At 61.0% G+C, this 14,203-nt stretch overlaps 4 protein-coding genes across 4 annotated transcripts; 1 reads left to right on the plus strand and 3 right to left on the minus strand.

Moving 5' to 3' along the window:
• The first annotated feature begins 41 nt into the window (after positions 1-41).
• On the plus strand, positions 42-6,071 carry BDZ90DRAFT_282425 (hypothetical protein). The gene is made up of 6 exons (XM_025509460.1): positions 42-3,363; positions 3,441-3,794; positions 3,870-4,376; positions 4,440-4,808; positions 4,873-5,174; positions 5,250-6,071. Exons 1-6 carry the CDS (start codon positions 109-111, stop codon positions 5,914-5,916), a joined length of 5,454 nt encoding a protein of 1,817 aa, XP_025359108.1. The 5' UTR covers positions 42-108; the 3' UTR covers positions 5,917-6,071.
• Positions 6,072-6,864: 793 nt separating this feature from the next.
• On the minus strand, positions 6,865-7,230 carry BDZ90DRAFT_228908 (hypothetical protein; the record flags this gene model as incomplete). The annotated part of the gene is made up of 1 exon (XM_025504848.1): positions 6,865-7,230. The coding sequence occupies one exon, from the start codon at positions 7,228-7,230 to the stop codon at positions 6,865-6,867; it is 366 nt and encodes a 121-aa protein (XP_025359109.1).
• A 427-nt stretch (positions 7,231-7,657) lies between these two features.
• BDZ90DRAFT_125893 (hypothetical protein) lies at positions 7,658-9,068 on the minus strand. Its single transcript, XM_025503327.1, has one exon. It carries the CDS (start codon positions 8,962-8,964, stop codon positions 8,086-8,088), a length of 879 nt encoding a protein of 292 aa, XP_025359110.1. The 5' UTR covers positions 8,965-9,068; the 3' UTR covers positions 7,658-8,085.
• Positions 9,069-9,602: 534 nt separating this feature from the next.
• Positions 9,603-14,183, minus strand: BDZ90DRAFT_263340 (hypothetical protein; the record flags this gene model as incomplete). Its single annotated transcript, XM_025508602.1, has 1 exon — positions 9,603-14,183. The coding sequence occupies one exon, from the start codon at positions 14,181-14,183 to the stop codon at positions 9,603-9,605; it is 4,581 nt and encodes a 1,526-aa protein (XP_025359111.1).
• Between the last annotated feature and the right edge of the window lie 20 nt (positions 14,184-14,203).

Consider the following 14,203-nt stretch of genomic DNA (forward strand, 5'->3'; position numbering starts at 1 on the left):
GGCGGGACACGGAGAGACGAGGAGCTGCCACCTCGAACAACGTCACGACGTTCATTTCCATTGCCTCGAGGAACCGCTTTGCAGCTGTGGGGCACTCTCGTCGTCGCCATGTTCTCCCCATCTTCACGGCCGGACGACATTCAGGAGGAGCAAGAAGATCAGCGACAAGAAAGCGATGGTGGCGGCGGCGCTTCGTCTCCTCCTCGCCATCCTCCTCGACCTGGACCATCCGTCTTGACGGGCGTATCCAGCCCTCAACGACAGCAATCAGGCGGCAACACATCATCACGCACTCCAGCAGCAGGCGCAGGAACACGAACGGGACCTCGCCCTGTCCCTCGCTCTTCCTCTTCACTTCGACACATTTCATCATCGCGCTCCACTTCGAGCAGAGGCGTCTCCTTCAAGTCGGTACCTGAAGATCGAGCAGCAGATGCGAATGCGCATGCTGTTCCCAATGACTTGGGATCTAGCGCAAAACGCAAAATGGATGCAGAGGAGAGGAAGAGGCGCGAGATGCTTCAGCAGGAAGACTTCTGGGCAGACGACGATAGCGATGTCGAAGCAAGAGCTGCACAGGCTAGCATGGGGCCCAGCTCGTCTGTAGCAGGGCAGAGAGCCCCGTTGACTCCCACGAGCGACGAAGAAGAAGACGGCGATGAACTCGACGCAATCTTGCCACCTCATCGCAGATCAGCAAGGCGAAGACTCAGTAGGCGCAGACCTAGAGGAAGCTCCTCTTCCCTCGAGCGCCTAGATGCCAATGTACTCGCAGAATCCACGACCGAAGACGAAGATGATGAAGAGGCCATCCAAGAGCAAGGCGAGTACTCTTCACAGACCGACGACGATTGGTCAGAGGCAGAAGAAGAGAGGCGTGGTAGCGCGCACGAGGATGGGGACGAGGGCGAGGGCGAGGGCGAGGACGAGGGAGCCAGGCATGCAAGAAACGCTCGCTATGCAGCAAGAGATCCAGGGGGACCATCGCTCAATGGCCCACGCAGGGCACCATGGCATCAAAGAGGGCCCGCTGCAGGGTACAGCGCAGCAATGCAGACACCTGGCCTAGCCTATCCACCGGCACTCGAGACACCAATGGAAGGGTCACCGGGCACAGAGGAGGTAGAAGCAGATCCTCGTCAACGATTAGAGTGGCAGACGATGCTCGAGTCCGTCTTGGCGTCCGAAGTGTTGCGCAGCGAGACGAAGCGTATCACGAGCGTCGATGCGCCAGACGTATCGAAACGCGAGCTCATGTATCGCCGCTGGCTCGACATTCGCGCCAGTCTTCGTGGTCGAGGTCATCTGCGCGGAGCAGTCGATGCGGAGGAGAAGAGGCTCAAGAGGGGATGGCCAGAGCTTCTACGCAGCGTCATCGAAGCCATCAAGAATTGTCGCTCAGATGAGGAGCAGCAGCAGCGCGTTGGTGCAGACGAGCCCTTAGTCCAAGGTCAGGACCACGCCGAGTCGCAAGATGAGAAGCAGCGAGTGCTCGAAGAAGTCGGCAACCTACTGCAACGAGTCGACGAGTCCGAGTCGCAGTTCCCTTCTCTGGCCAAGGCAATTGAGGTCGTGCCCGAGTGGGGAGACAAGGCAGTACAAGGCAAACTCGAGGCCCTCTATGCGTGGTACAACACCGCAACGCTCCTCGAACTGCGATTGCGCATTCTCAAAGAGTGGACTGGATCAGAGACGTTGCGCATCGACGTGCCACTCAAGTCGTCTGCGCGAGATCAGGCAGACCCCAACGCCCTCATCGCGGCTGCCAATGGCGAGCTCGAAGGCATGACCTTCGTCGAGCGTGTCCTTAAGGAGGGATCACTACAGCATACGTTCGAGAAGCGCACGCTGGGCTCGCTCAATCAGCTCGTGTGCAAGGCGCGCGATACCATCAAGACGCACCACGAGTCGTTCTTGCGAATGAAGCTGCCGTCTTTCGCTCCGGAGCTCGTACAGCTCATATCGTTTCCGATGCGGCTGGTCGAGGGAGCGCTGCGTCTTCGCCTCGACTATGCCGGCAAGATCAAGGAACCCAGCCTGCTCATCGTCGACTCGCTCACGGATGACTTGCGAGCCGTCCTAGACGTAGCCATCCGCACCAAGCGCACCTACTTGTCGACCATGGTGCCCGACCCGTCACGAGGCTGGGACATGCCGCCCGTCATCGACGCGAGCTACGACGAGATCCTGCGAGATGCTCTGCGCTTCTTCTTTCGCTTCATCTCGTTCAAGCTCAAGGGCAGCGTCTTCTTCAAGGAGACGGAGATCTTGGACAATGAGTGGCAATTCCTCAGCCAGGCCGTCGAGGTCATCGAGGGCGGCGATGTCATTGTGGCCAAGAGCATCACGCGCATCGTCAACAAGTTGTTTGCGCGTATCGTCACCTACTTTGAGCGCGAGCTGAGCGCGCCGAGTGCCACCAAGGGGAGGGGCAAAGCTGCCGCGACGGCTCAGGGTGAAGGGGCGGGCACCAATGCTGCTGCGGGAGGTGGAGACGGTGTCGCGCTCAGTGGGCGTGGGCCTTCCCTTGCTGGTGGCTTGACAAAGGGAACCGTCCACCTCACGCTACCGGAGAAGATCAAGTGGATTCACGCCGTCTTCGACAATGTGCGCATCCGCAGCCGCAAGCTACTAGGCTTCGCGCGAGACATTCGTAATCGACTCGACAATGCGGCGGAGTACGATCTGGCGACTTTGCGACCGCCGGACGCCAATGGAGAGGCGAGCGGCGACCAGGGCGATGCGACGATGGACCTCAACGCATTCATGCAGACGTTGATCAACGCCGATTACTTTCTCGTTTACACGGAGGTGTACGAAGAGCGCGGCATCTACATCGTCGCCGAGCCGACGCTGCACGACAAGCCCGAGATCATCGAGGACCTGTTGCGCAAGTGCGTGCGCAAGATTGCGCCGCATTCAAACAGTCGGCCGAGCGGCGGCGCTGGTGGCGCTCTGGCCGAAGATGAGGAGCGAGGGGCAGGCACGACTACCGTCGCCGTCGAAGAAACGGAAGCTGCATCGACTGTCAAGCCGACGACGCCCGCAGCAGCCGGCTCTGCCGCATCGGAAGAGGAGAGTTCTCACTACCTGCTGCTCCTCACCCCGCGCGACCCTTTCATGTGGACGGGGCGAGTGATGCCGTACAAGATCGAGTATGTCGAGGTCAGCCTCAACGACAGGCGGCTGCGCCTGATCGCTGACGGGCCCAAGGAGAGGCTGCAGCTGTGCAAGGAGCGGTTCCAGAATGAGTTCAAGCGAGGCGGCGACTCTAGTGCGACTGTCTTCCCCCTCGACGTCATCAACGAGCACATGGCGCACATGAGCGACGTGCAGGCAGAGCTGCGTAACATCAACAAGGGGGTGAGTGGGCGCGGCGCGCGTCGCGCGTGCTTGAAGGGGTTTTTTGCAGTAGCTGACCCTCCCACTCCGGCCCGCAGGTGTACATGCTCTCGAATACCGTCCTCAACGCCGTCTCTGGCGTGCAGCGCAACCTTCGCCGACGCCACCGCCGCAACGAGTCGAGTGAATCAGATCCGCAGGGTCGCCGCAGCAAGAGTGCGACGGAGAGCGAAGAGCTCATCCAGAATTGCTTCAGTATGGCGGCAGAGCAAGGCTTCCGCTCCCTGCCCTTCATCGAGTCGAATCGACTGCGAGGCTACATGACGTTGGCGCTCGCCCGCCTCGCCATCAACTGGGTCGGCTTCATCTGCGATGACTGCGTGCACACGGATCGAAAGACGTTCAAGTGGGCGGTGGCAGCGCTCGAGAATGCGGTGCAGGTGACGCGGAATGTAAGGCCCCACCGCGGCGCGATCTCAACGCGCGATCTCAACGCATACTGACCTTCGCCCTCGTCGCGCACGCAGGAGAACATCTTCCACCTCAGCGAAGACGACTTTGCAATGATGCGAGCCAAAGTAGCCAGCTGCGTCGCCCTCTTGATCTCCCACTTCGACATCCTCGGCGCAAGATCGAGTGTAGCCAACGCCAAAGCAGAGCAGGAGCGGCTCGAGCGCGAAAAGGCTGAACGATCAAAGGCAATGGAGGCGGGCAACAACCTGCTGCCCGAGTCTGCAGATGCGGCTGAGCGACACGCTGCTGCTTCACGTCTCATTCAAGGCGCAGACCAACAGCAACCGCAGCTGCAGCGCATGGACAGCGGGACAGAGGCGATGGAGGAGCGTTGGGTGCAGAAGATGATCGAGTGGGATGAAGCGCGCCAGAGCATCGAGGCAGAGCAGCGCTTGATAGGGCGCGTGCTTGACGACACTCGACTGGAGGATCGCGGTTTGCAGTTCTTGGCTTCCTCATCCTCGCGCATCCAGATTCGATGGCAGCAGGGTCGCTTCATCGGCGGCGGGACGTTTGGAACGGTGCGTGCGAGCAGAGACCCGCTGTGACGTGACGCCTATTGACCCCTTTATCGCCGCGCGCAGGTGTATCTCGCTGTCAACCTCGACTCCGGCGGGCTTATGGCAGTCAAGGAGATTCGCTTCCAGGACATCTCCAACACGCCGACACTCTACAAGCAGATCAAGGACGAGATGAACGTCATGGAGATGCTGTCCCACCCAAACATTGTCGAGTACTACGGCATCGAGGTGCATCGCGACAAGGTCTACATCTTTGAGGAGTACTGCCAGGGCGGCTCTCTCGCTCAACTCCTCGAGCATGGTCGGATAGAAGACGAGGCGGTGATTCAGGTGTACACGCTGCAGATGCTCGACGGTCTAGTCTACCTTCACTCGCAGGGCGTCGTTCACCGTGACATCAAGCCGGATAACATTCTGCTGGATCACATGGGGGTGCGTGCACGCGTGCGTAGGGCAACTGCGTCCGCATCTGACATCTCTCCTCGCGCCCGCACAGGTCATCAAATTCGTCGACTTTGGCGCAGCCAAGGTCCTTGCCAAGAACTCACGCACCGTTCAACGCTCTCGTCGCTCGGGCATCACGCCGGGAAACAACATGGCGGGCATGGTGGGGCCGGATGGCAAGCCGGTAGGAGCCGCCGCAGTCCAGTCTCTGCAGGGAACGCCCATGTACATGTCACCCGAGGTCATCAAGGGCGAGTCGCGTGGGCGTCGTGGTGCTATGGATGTTTGGTCGCTCGGCTGCGTTGTGCTCGAGTTTGCAACGGGCAGAAGGCCATGGAGTCAGCTCGACAACGAGTGAGTGTGACGAGCAGCGAAGGGGCGAATGGCGAGAGCAGAGAGCTGACCGTGCGTCTCCCCACGCACACGCAGATGGGCCATCATGTTCCACATCGGCATGGCGCAGCAACATCCTCCCCTGCCAGAGCCCGGCCAGCTCAGCGAGATGGGCATCGATTTCATCCGGCAATGCCTCATCATCGACCCGTACGATCGCCCCTCGGCCGCAGAGATGCGTCAGCATCCCTGGATCCGCAATCTTGTCGAGCAACTGGACGCAGCGGCAGCAGACGAAGAAGCAGCGGCGGCGACTGCGGCGGCCATGGGTGGAGAGAACAACAGCTACGCCGGCGCAGACACGAGCAGCCTCCAGTACGACGCAGCGACTCCATTTCAGCACACGTCCGACAGTGCAACGGGCATCGCAGCCATGGTCGCCACGCCGGGAACGAGGAGCATCAACGGCTTCAACTTCCAGCGACCTGGTATGCCCAGCGCGGTGTCGAGCGCAACGTCTGCCTCTGGCTCGGCATCCGCGTCCGAGACCCTCACGACGCCACCGTCACAACACGTCGGCGCCGGACTGCCCCACCAACCCTCCCATTCTGGCTTCCCCGCGACTGTGGCAGACATGGCGTGGAAGCGCGAGGAGAGACTGATGCACGAGATGAAGAAGCCTCTCGAGATGACGACGGGGCTGCGGAACGATGCAGAGGAGGAAGCAGAGGGAGCGCAGGAGAGAAGAGAGGGCGACGTGTAGCAGTGATCGAATGCAAAGCATGTTTTCAGAGATCGGACCAAGGAGCATTGCGCGTGTACTGCTGGTAGCGAGCAGGGCTCGATCGAAGAAGAAATCTACAGCGACGCACCGTGTACATGTCGCAATGGGAGAGGAGCAATGTACTGGCTTAATTTGCCTTTCCCTTCCACCGCACTGGCTCTTCATTACTCCTAGGGAGTTGAGCCTGTCTTGGCGCTCACTACAGCCCCTCTCTGCACAACAAGAGTTTCGCCGCCATCCTGTTTGACGCCAGACAGAGCAACACTTTTTGCTATCAGCGTGGCGTAGGCGGAGGCCGACGACTTCAACGTGCGTCGCTGCGGCGTCGATAAAGCGTCTGCGCTCCTCTTGAGGGACAGACTGGCCGCGACCAGCTCGTCGTCCTCGCCGAGGGTGCATTGGCATGCATTGTTTGCGCCGCAGCTTGGGTTGGCCACGCTGTGCGGGGTCGAGAGAGGACGTCATCAGCGACTCATTGATATCAAGCAAAGGTGCGCAAGCCACTGACCAGCGGCCATTGATCGGGCAACAGCGCTTGGGAGGTGGATTGGAACCGATACCTTGAGCCAGAGGGAAAGACAAGGCGGCGAGGAAGGCGAGCAGCACGAATGAGACCAGTTTCAGCTTCATGGCTGTGTTGCGAGCTTGCCAGAGAAGAGTTTGTGTTGAAGAGAAAGGTGCTGGAGCGCTCAGGCCGTTGCCTCAGCAAGATCATCGAGGGCACAGGGCACATCTTTCGGCACGGATCGCCCGCTACGGCGAGATTGTCGCATTACCTACGAGCATCGCAGGCGCAGATCGATACCATTTAGGCGGATCGGGATATGCGTGCGGTGTGGGTGACGTATCTACAGCGTAGCACACAGTGCGATCGTTGTGTGTTGCCCTCGTCGAAGCCTGCTTCGATGGACGCTCGGCGATGAGCTCTTACAGAGCGACTTCGAGCCCAACCGCGTGGTGGGCCGGGTCGTTGACTTCATCCATCACCTCTGCCAAGACCTCCGTCCTCTTCGCCATGCCTCGGCGAGCCATCTTGCCTACCCCGCGCGAGACCACGGACTCCATCGACTTGCGGAGGTGAATGTAAGAGGCGAAATTCTTGCCCACGCCGTTGTTGCGGCTGACAAAGGGGATAGTGTTGCGAGCAAAGGGGCTGGTGTGGTCGAAGCAAAGATCTTTCTTGATGGCCACAGCTGCCTGAGCTGGGCTGCACAGGTTCGCAGTAAAGACTGTCAGCAAGACGTTGATCACCAGCGAGCCAGCGCAGCGAAAGGATAGGTTGAGCAGCTTCATAATGAGCGTGGGTGGCGAGGAGTGAGCAAGGTAAAGGACGAGCGAGGCTCGATGCGCCGTTTTATGATGTGCGGCGTTTCCTGACGTCAAGTTTCGCTCTCTTCCTGACTTGTCCCGGATGAGCGGTGCAGATCAGCGCGATGGATCTCGCCTCGTCATCGCTGGTATAATGGCGATTGATCACAGAATGCGCAAATCGCTCGCAAGCGCGATGCGCAGCGAGATCGAGTTGAGAGACGATCCGCAGCAGTGACATCGCTCTGAGCCGCAGTGCGTACTCATCGATCGCCAGAGTGATGGTCGTAGGCCATGCTCCAGAGCAGCAGCAGCTGCTCGCTGAAGCGAGTCTGGCACTATGGTACGCTTAAATCGGCGATAACGCTGCTGAGCTGAAGCGAGCCGCGATGTTTTCCGCGTGGCGGAACGCGACCACGTTATGAGCGTCGGGCGTGGCCCCTGCACTGCGCCTCTTGAGTCGCGTTGCTACGGTTAGGAGCCTTTGGCGTTTTCGGACGAGGGCCACGGTATTGATCAGCCGCTTTGCCCTTACGCTGGGCAGCGGAGCAGGAATCCTTGAGCAGTGCTTTCAAAAGGGCCCCTACCAGAAGGTTTGCCCTTGACTGAGTGAGTAGCTGTAAGAGCCTACGGTAGACCGAGACACGGGGCTTACACCGCCCTTCCCAGTCGCTCCGGCAGCTCCCTTGCTGCGCCAGCTCGATGTCACTGCTCCGATCGTGGAGCGACGTGCCCTCTCTCGCGATTCGCGCAGCGCTGGTTGCGGGGTTCCTCGCTTGGGTTCTCACCATCGGCCCGCCCGCACCTCACCCATCGCTGGCCAGCTGTAGGCGTCAAATGTTACAGTCCCCTCCCACGATCAAGCCCTTGACCCTTGAATGATACTATCTGAGCCCCTCCAGCGGTCACCTGCATTTTGCCTGTTGACCAAAGCACACTTCCACTTGGACCGCCCTGGTTACCAACAAGCCAAGCATGCTCGCGCGCACCTACCTCGCTATCCTGCTCACCCTCTTCCTCGTCCTGGCCCCGTCCTCCAAGGGAGCGGATGAAATACTCGGGTATACGTGCAGTGATGCTGCATGTAAGACTCGCACAAAAGCCATTCCCGCCAACATGGGCGCCCAAGGCATGGGTGGCGCCACGGCGTACTTCAGCAAAGAACCGGGGGGAAAAGTTTGCCGCGAGTCGAAGGGCGGCGGCAAATGTACAGACTGTGATGGAGTCGATGCCGCCAACAAGTGCTTCAATGGCGGACCCTACCAGCGCTGGTGCGACTTGTAGGATCGCTGGCACAGTGAGTCGTGTCGCCGAAGAGCCGGAGAGATGGTGTTGACCTCGTGCGCCGTGCCGCGACGTTCTAGGCAGCAGGTTGCCAAGCTTGCTCTGCAGCGGCACCGCCGCATCCTCGAATGGCTTGTTCCTTCTCGTGACCATCTGTCTTTCTCTTTGTGGCTGGCAATGTCCGTGCGCGATCTCCGTGTGGGAGACGGCTGACGATCGATCCTTGGCGGGCCGGCCGGATACGGGCCGTGAGAATGCAGCCATCCTATCTTCCTCACTTCTCAACCGTCGGGCCGCTTGCTCCGTTCGGGCGACGACCGTCGCGATCGCCCGATGTGCGAAGCTACATAAAGGCCACTCCTCCGCGACTACCGTCCTCTCCCCCACACGCCTGCCAAAGATGCTCGCCCACCTCAATAAGCTCCCTGCGCTCATGCTGCTCCTCTTCGCCGCTATGGTCGAGGGTCAGCAGATACTCGGCTACGCCTGCGCAGATGCAGGCTGTTCAAAGATCATCAAGTCTTTCCCCCCCACGAATGCCAGCCTCTTCACCTTGCCGGCGTTCACCTTGGGATGGAAGAGCGTGCTCGCTTCTGGGCGCGCCTGCAGGACGACGGAGGGCGATTGCACTGGCTGCGACTCCATTACGGAGAAGGGCCATTGCTACTCGGGCAATGGCGCATTTCACCAATGGTGCAGCCTCTGACGTCGTGAGTAGTCCAGAGTGCGAGGACCGGACGGGTGCTGACGCATCTCTCGTGCGGCGCTGCAGGTGGTCGTTCGGAAAGATGGAGGGGGGCGTGTTGTGCGAAAGGCGCCATGAGCAGTTAGCTCCCGTCGAGCGCGCCAGAGAGGGATGTGACTCACCGATGAATTTTGCGCAGTACCGTAGAGCGGCAGGCCAGCCTAGCATCAGAGTCCGCCTCGCTCGCGTCGGCTGCTGTCACACGGCACGCGTCTACTCCCTCGCCCCGTCTCCAAGTCTCAGCTTGACACCTGATCTGCCCGCGTCTACGCTACGCTATAGCCCTGCCTGCTGTGCTCGATATTTTACAATTACAGTCTCGCGCCTTCTACTCGACATCAAAGAGCGTTCTCTCCCTCTTGTGTCCGTCCGCGCCCACTTCAATCTCGCACCTCTTCTCCCCAACCCACTCGCAGCGCAGCGCCTCATCGTCCTCACCACTGCGCGGCGTGAATCGCCAGACCTTGTACGCAGGCTCGGCGCCCGGCTGCTGCTGCTTGCCACCACCGCCCACGCCGCTCCCTCCTCCCTGCCGTGGCACCCCGCCTGGTCTGAGCAGCCAGGACGCGAGAGAAGAGCCAACCTTCCACGCCAGCGCTTTGCCCTCCGTGAGAGACAGGCTGACCAATCTGCGTCCGTCCGGCGAGAAGCTGAGCAATGTCAACGGTCCCCTCTGCGTCGAGTGATGAGCATGACCGTGTGCCTGTGAGCCGTGACCACCCTCGAGCACAAAGAGTCGCGTGGCAGTGCGCAGCTCGTACATGACAATTGCTCCCTCGTGAGTGCCCACGGCGAGACGCTGCGTGGAGCCGTGGAAGGCGAGCGTGCGGTACGCGCGGACGAGAGTGGAGATGAGGTGGGTCGCCGACGGGAGGAGAAGGTCGCGCTGCGTTGTCGAGGGGCCGGGAAGGGCGGGGGCATTGGGCTTGGGCGAGGACGACGAGCCTGCGTTGCTGCTGCTGCTCGTTGTGGGATCGAGAGACTTAACCACCGCCTCCGAGATGCGTGGGAGCGAAGGGGCGAGGAGGCTTGGCCGCAGAGAGACGAGGAAAGAGAGAAGCTGCATAGTCCTGACGCCGTTGGCCGCCGTTGACGAGGAAGGCGCGTGTCCGTCTCCGCCACTGAGCGCGAGCAAGTCGAGATTGAGCGTCGTCATAAAGAGCGGCGTATGCTCCTCTGCGATGGCAATCACGGCGTCCTTTGCTGCCTGTGATGCAGTGACGTCGTCGTGCGTGTCGATGGCTAGCGTAAAAAGGGACCGTAGCAGCGCCATGGCATCGACGTAGTTCTGCCAGACTGAAAAGCCTTGCACGCACAGCCAGAGAGCAGGGAGACGGAGCGCTTGCGGAGAGTGGGCGCTGCTGAGAGAGTGGAAGACGGCCTCGGCCACGTCGCGGAGTAGCGCCGGATCGACGAGTGCGTAGCGTTTGAGACAGAGGAAGCCGAGGAGGGAGAGTGATTGCGCCGCGCGAGGTGACGAGGAGTGTGCGGTGGGGAGCAGGCTGCGCCACGAGACGACGAGCGTGTCGACTTCTTCTGCGCTCATCATGGCGATGCGCGCTTCGAGGAGCTCTTCTGCTGCGGAGCGGATCTCTGGCGTAGGATCGACGAGGTGTAGCGCGAGGAGAGCGGGGTTCAGGGGCGAGGTGCGAGGAGCGGACGTGCTGAGCCAGGATATGCAGCGATCGGCATTTGTCCCTGCCTTGCTACGAGCGAGCACCTTGAGCATTGCTGTGAGGGCTAGGAAGCGGCTGGCGTTCGTTGACGAGCTAGCCTTGAGCGAAGAGGTCGTCGAGTGGTAGTGGCGGCGCAGCGACCCTGGCTGCGTGGATGATGAGGCCGAGCCGAGCTTCATGGCGGTACCGAGGTCCAGAGCCGGTTCAAAAAGACTTGCAATCGCCTGATCCATCTCGTCGTCGATGCCACTTGGCCAGAGCGCTGCCATCAATGGGCGCAAGATGCTCTGCACGCGTGACGCGCCAGACGTCGACGTAGCGCTGCCTGGCCTGACCGCCTTTGGTTTCGCCATCCCCTCGTGCGCCCCCGCAGCTTTGCTAGCCGCGTCGATTCCCTTCTTCAGGTTCGCCCCCATGAGCGGCGTATCGCACGCGACACTAGGGGAGACGGCGGACAGCACGCCCGACTGAGCCACCTCTCGCTCTACTCCAACATCGTACCGACTCCAGCTGCCCCTGCCATCGCTGAGCATACCCTCCGCCTGATCCAAGCCCATGCTGCGGCGTAGCTCCTGCGTGGCCACGTCCCACACGCGCGCTCTGCCATCGCGATAGACTAGCATGAGTTCGTCTGCGCGCACGGCGAGCCAGTCGAGTGGAGCTTCTTCTCCTCGCCCAGGGAGAAGGTAGAGGAGCTTCAGGCCGTCGAGCGCTAGAATGGCCACCGTACCGTCTGTGCTTGCAAGGGCGAGGCAGCCGTGAAGGCGCAAGGTGTTGTCCTCTTGCCCAAAAACGACGCAGAGGCCGTCTAGGACGGGCGCAGTGAAGAGGGACCATTCCGCTTGGAGTCGTAGCGTTGCGAGATCCCAGAAGGCTACTGCGCCGGTGGAGAAGGCCGCGAGGATGTGCTTGGTGGAGGAATTGCGTGGGTTTGTGACCTGGCGGAGCATCGTTGCGCGAGCCGCGGGGTGGGCAGCGGAGGTGGAGGGTGGCTGGTTGGGTGTGGGGAGACGATTGGCGAGGAGGTCGTTGAGGGTTGCTAGCGTGAGGTGGCCCGTGGACGTGAGGGCGAGAATGCGCTCCATGCTGAGTGGCAAAAGGGCGCTGATTGCAGGCTGCACTGGAGACGAAGCGTAGAGATCGCGCGAGTCGAGGAGGGATTGTAGCGTGAGACACTCCGGCGCTGCTGAGGCCGAAAGGAGCAGCTGGCCGGAGTGAGCTGCGACGTCGATCCCTGGAACGTCGTTGAGTAGCGTGAGGCTGTCGGCGTCGATGCTGATGAGCTTAGTGGTAGTCTTGGTGCGAGCAAGGGCGTAGGATGGAGAGATGACTTCAAAATCTTGCAGCTCCGGGACGTGAATGCTCTTGACCACCCCCAAACTATCGCAGGCCGCGGAGCTGAGCAGCACGAGCCGTTCTCCCGCCGCGTGACCCAGAAGCGTACCCGCGGTGAGCAGACTGCATCGCTGCACTTGCCCACCAGCATCCTCTGGTATTGTGAGCTTGGCAAAACCAGCCTTGTCGACCGTAGCATTCCCTGCCGCCATCGTCACCTGAAAGCGGTGCACCGTCACACTCTCTTTCTCCTCATTCACATGCGCAACCTTGACTGCATCGCCCTCCACCGCAAAAGACGGACAACGCTCTCGACTACATCCGTGGAGATCGGCTACCTCAATGACGCTCAAGCTCGCAGCACCCCCCGCAGCAGGTCGCAGCGCAATGAAGAGGAGCCGTTTCTCCGCAGCGTCAAAACAGGCTAGCAGCGTTACGCCGTCTAAGCTGGCTACGAGGTGCATAGACGCGAGAGAGGAAACGGCTCGTTGCTTTCGCTTCTCCTGCGCGGCTTGCTCGAGCGGTGGTGCGTCGTTGGTTAATGCGCGTCGTAGAAGAGCAGACCCTGGTCGACTTCCTGGCTGTACGGGCGCTGAGAGGTGCGACTTGGCAGCAGCAGGGGCTGGCGAATTGCTGTGGGAGCGAAGGGCGGCCAGTGTCGAAGCTACGAGGCCTCCGCCGCCGCTGCTGGCTGACAGGGAAGCAGGCGGCGCGGCCTTGTCCTTGTTTTCTACGGGCGCAGAGACTGACGCCAAGTCCAGATCGCCCAGGACTGTCCCGTCTTCGATCGATATTGCCGTCATCCAGCCGCGTCGATGCAGCAAGACGAGCGTGTCTGGTGACTCCGCGCTCGCCAGACTGCAAGTGACCATCGCGACGATGGGAGACGTGTCTGCGCTACTGGCCGTGAGGCGAGCGTAGGCTTTGACGCTTCGAAGAGGAGTCGGAGCTGGCGGGCTTGGCGGCTCATATTGCGGCTCTTGTTCCCTGCGACTGGACCTAGAGACTGAGCGAGACATCCTGCCAGACTCGTGACTGCCATCGCCCGCTGGCACAGAGAGTGAGAGGAGGGTAGAGGCTGCGGTTGAGGGGCCTGCAATGGCGGACGAGCGGGTGTGTGATGCACGTCTGCTTGAAGATGCTTGCGTGCCCGCAGCTGCTCGCGAAGGGGCTCTGGATGTCTCTGATGGCGTGGCAGCTTTCGACTCCCTTCGCGATGGCGATGGCGAGGCGTGGCTGCCGTGGTGGCTGCCATGATGGTTGTGATGGTGAGGCGCATGCTTGCTGAGACCGAGCGTTTCCATGAAGCTGCCTACTACCGAGTCGCGATTACTAGGCGCTGAGCCATGCCCGGCTCCAGAGTGGTATTGCGATTCGAGCCTGCTCTCGAGGGCATCAAAGCCTTGCTGTTGGCGTGCATCGGGGGACGTGGGCTTCCATGCCGATGTGGATGCGAGGTTGGTCGATGTGGGCGAGGTTGGACTGACGACGGGCTCCGGTGGCGCATTGCTGTGGTGATGAAAGCCAGCAAAGGGCGGCGGGTGAGATTCGCGATGGCTGCGCGTGCTGGCTATCGAGGGGGTTGGTGACGGAGGGCGACCTTGCGCGCGGCGAGGAGGAGTAGCAGCGTTGTCTGACTGAGAGAAGAGCCAACAGCTGCCATCTGCTGTAGCGACTGCTACTCGCGCGGCTGAGCGGCTGCCGTGCCAGGCTGCCATTGCTGTGAGCCATCTCGACTTAGACGACGTCGATGCTGAGCCCCATGCGTCATCGTCGTCGTCGTCGTCGTCTTGTCCTGCAATGGGCCATTGACTGCGTGGTGGGATGTATGGCGAGGATGACTCGGAGGTATGCAGGGACAGACTGACATGGAGCGCAGAAGACGACGAGACTGGCATGACGAGGCTATATGCAGCCT

Source organism: Jaminaea rosea, assembly GCF_003144245.1.
Source record: "Jaminaea rosea strain MCA 5214 unplaced genomic scaffold BDZ90scaffold_20, whole genome shotgun sequence".
Lineage (NCBI taxonomy): Eukaryota > Fungi > Basidiomycota > Exobasidiomycetes > Microstromatales > Jaminaea > Jaminaea rosea.

Bases quoted from the DNA above. Each gene is read 5' to 3' on its own strand.
- BDZ90DRAFT_282425 (XM_025509460.1), top strand. From the start codon at position 109: ATGTTCTCCCCATCTTCACGGCCGGACGACATTCAGGAGGAGCAAGAA. The intron at 3,364-3,440 runs GTGAGTGGGCGC...TCCGGCCCGCAG, and splicing joins TGCGTAACATCAACAAGGGG to GTGTACATGCTCTCGAATAC. The intron at 5,175-5,249 runs GTGAGTGTGACG...ACGCACACGCAG, and splicing joins TGGAGTCAGCTCGACAACGA to ATGGGCCATCATGTTCCACA.
- BDZ90DRAFT_125893 (XM_025503327.1), bottom strand. From the start codon at position 8,964: ATGAGCGCAGGGAGCTTATTGAGGTGGGCGAGCATCTTTGGCAGGCGT.